This window comes from Salmo salar, chromosome 11, assembly GCF_965601325.2.
Source record: "Salmo salar chromosome 11, fSalSal1, whole genome shotgun sequence".
NCBI lineage: Eukaryota > Metazoa > Chordata > Actinopteri > Salmoniformes > Salmonidae > Salmo > Salmo salar.
Genome location: NC_138301.1, coordinates 113,326,446 through 113,329,470, shown reverse-complemented (window position 1 = coordinate 113,329,470; position 3,025 = coordinate 113,326,446). Strand labels below are relative to the sequence as shown.

The window sequence follows — 3,025 nt, the reverse complement described above, 5'->3', positions numbered from 1 at the left end:
AAGTGGTGATCCTAACTGACCTAATACAGGGAATTTTTACTTGGATTAAATGTCGGGAATTGTGAAAAACTGAATTTAAATGTATTTGGCTAAGGTGTATGTAAACGTCCGACTTCAACTGTATATATGTGTGTTTCAGTCAGAAGTTCCCAGTCATTGACTGTAGGCTTGTTGGTGATGTAGTGAACATAAACAGGAAATGCACAACTGCAACCAGGAAATGTTTTTCAGTCAGATACAATTATTTTATTTGAACATATTTAACAGGGTTAAACAATCAACTACTGATTCAATTCTTTCTCTACTTAATAAATTCATCCCATTTTAAAGAAACATAAAGAGATATATCAATACTGGTAAATGACATCAGAGAGGAAAAAGTCAGAATATGTCCCTTCATTGCAGTCTCCTCAGGAACTTCTCCTCCCAGTCTAAATTAACTGAATATTTGAACACAATATGTCATAAACTCCTCTTTGACTGATTGTTACGGATACAAGTGTGTATCCTGTGTATTTCTTTTCTCTCCTTCTCCCCTCACAGGTGACAATCATCACTCCCCAATCAGTCATCAATCAGTCCCCAATCAGAAGACACCTGTTCCTTTTCCCTCAACCTATCACAGTCCCTTTCCCTTGGTTTAAAACCCCAGTCAGTTGTAATCTCTCGCTAGCTCATTCTCACTCTGTGATCAATCTTTGTGCTCATTCTCTCTCAATCTCGCTCTATGTTCCCAGCTCGCTTTCTGTATTGATCTCTCTTTTGGTTTGCAACTACATGTCACTTTGTCCATCCCACCTGTGAGTATTGTTTTTGTTAAAGTGTTGACTGTTTGTTTGTTGGTGAGAAAAGGGGGTACCAAGACAAGTCGCCCATGGGCATACATTACCCGTAGGAATATTTTGTCTAAGTACCCTAGTTAGAACTGGGTGGACCACCCACTGTATTTTTGGTTAGTTAGCTAGCTGTTATTGAGGTAGGCTAGTCTACCTTAGGGGTGTTTTTGGATTATTGTTTCTTTGCTTGGGTCCAGTTCAGCCCCTTTTCTCACACCCCATTACCGTGTGTTTATAAATAAACCATTAGAGTTTGACGGTAGATTGTAGTTGTCTGTGGTTATTGGTTCTCACTGTTTCTTATCACTATTATAATTTGCATGATTTATGTTACGGTCTGGTTGCCATCCCCCCTAGACTGCAGGGCCAAAGGGATTCGTAACACTTATTAAAGACAAAGTGGAACAATAACTATGTTGCTTTCACACCTATCTGGTCCCTTCCGATATTCTAACATTGAACAGAAAGTATAGAGGTTATTTTATCATATAATTACATATAGAATCACAATTATATTATCTCCATTGTTTTCATTTAAAGAAAGTACAGCCTCTCTGTTAAAGCCGTAGCAGCAGCTACACCAGACTATGATCCCACCACAATATGACATAAACTCCTCTATGACCTGTTGCAGACAGAGCTGTTAGCGGGAGGTTGATTGAGTCATCGATGAGTCTGACTGGTTCCTCTTGAATATGGAACAGCAGAGTATGGTCCCTCCTATCAGGAGCATGGAGGCGGACCACCTACAGACTTCAGCTAAAATAACCAGGTCATGTTGGGTAAACAGGACGAAAGGGTAGAGCAGCAGGTGGAAATCCGTTCTTAAGTAATGGTCAACCAAAAACAGAGTGGTGAGCTGCAGGATACCAGCCAGGATGAAGAATGTTCCAACGATAAACCTGGCCTTGACCCTGGTCCTGTTACTGCTGATGCAGTTACAGCATTTGGTCCCAAAGATGGACCCCATCACTCCTAGAGCTCCCAGGATGGAGGAGATGGAGGTCGTCATCAGAATCTTCCATATGTTCCTATATTGGGGCTCAGGATAATGATTGTATGGGAACCATACAGAGATAACACAGAGCACTAGGGAGACTATCCATCCAAAGATTCCCATTATCCATCCAAAGACTCCCTCTTTGATGCACAGTGTGACCCCTCCAATCAGGAGCAGGGAGGCTGCCACCCAGCCGAGGTACAGTGAGTTCCCCAGCTCAGGCTTCTCTTCGATCCGCGTGGAGGAGTCGTTGATAATTGGTATGGCTACCAAGGAAACGGGGATGAGGATGAGAATTCCAGCCAGGATGAAAAGTATTCCAGCGATAATTATCATCTTGGCCTGAGACGTTTTGTCTTTGATGCAGTTGGTACACTTGGCTCCGACCATGGAGACCATGACCCCCAGAACCACCAGGATGATGGCAGTGAGGATCATGGCTCTGGCAGGCTGCAGATTATATCTCCAATGCCACATGGAGTTGTCACACTGTGTCTGTCCTGTGCCTTGGGTCACACATCTCATCCACAGGCCGTACCAGACCACCTCTGTGGTGGCAACGTTACCTGTTATAATGGTTGTCACCCTCCAGGTGGGGAGTGCACAGATCACAATGGTCAGTATTAATCCTATGACTCCAAGGGCGACGCACACGACCTCCACCATTGCCACGGTTAACACGATATCCATGCCCATCAAAATGCTGTCTCCCTGACTGCGTCTCGTTCAGCACATTCGTTCAATCCGAAGTTTGTTCCTGAGGTCTTCTGTAAGAATGGAGAGCTGATCCACTCAGAAGACCTCTATAACTACTCGCTGCTGTGATGTCACTGAAATATGTTGTCATGGAAACTTAAATCCTATCAAGACGTATGTGGGGCAGGATGTGGTTGCGACTCAAATGTGTGAAACTCTACTCAGTTTCAAACTTATCAAACAGCCTTGTGTAACAATATGGAATGTTGAGAACCAACCTAGAATAAAACAATTACCAAGTAGGGATAATTGATAATTATAATATAATAATTACCAAGACATGTTATAGGAATCTGATGAAAATGAAAGCTTCCCAATCTGATTTGTGCTATAAAACCTGTTTCAGTCTTCCCTCAACCCAATCCTAACCTTAACCATTAGTGGGGAAAATGCTAAACTGACCCAAGATCAGCACTCAAGACGTGCTCCTCCA

At 42.8% G+C, this 3,025-nt stretch overlaps 1 protein-coding gene across 1 annotated transcript; it reads right to left on the bottom strand.

Annotated features, from left to right (window-relative positions):
• Nucleotides 1–221: 221 nt before the first annotated feature.
• LOC106563818 (uncharacterized) lies at nucleotides 222–2,643 on the bottom strand. The gene has a single exon (XM_014129712.3). The coding sequence runs from the start codon at nucleotides 2,530–2,532 to the stop codon at nucleotides 1,480–1,482; it is 1,053 nt and encodes a 350-aa protein (XP_013985187.3). The 5' UTR covers nucleotides 2,533–2,643; the 3' UTR covers nucleotides 222–1,479.
• Between the last annotated feature and the right edge of the window lie 382 nt (nucleotides 2,644–3,025).

What these genes read in the sequence shown, in the direction of transcription:
- LOC106563818 (XM_014129712.3), bottom strand. Translation starts at nt 2,532, where the DNA reads ATGGGCATGGATATCGTGTTAACCGTGGCAATGGTGGAGGTCGTGTGC.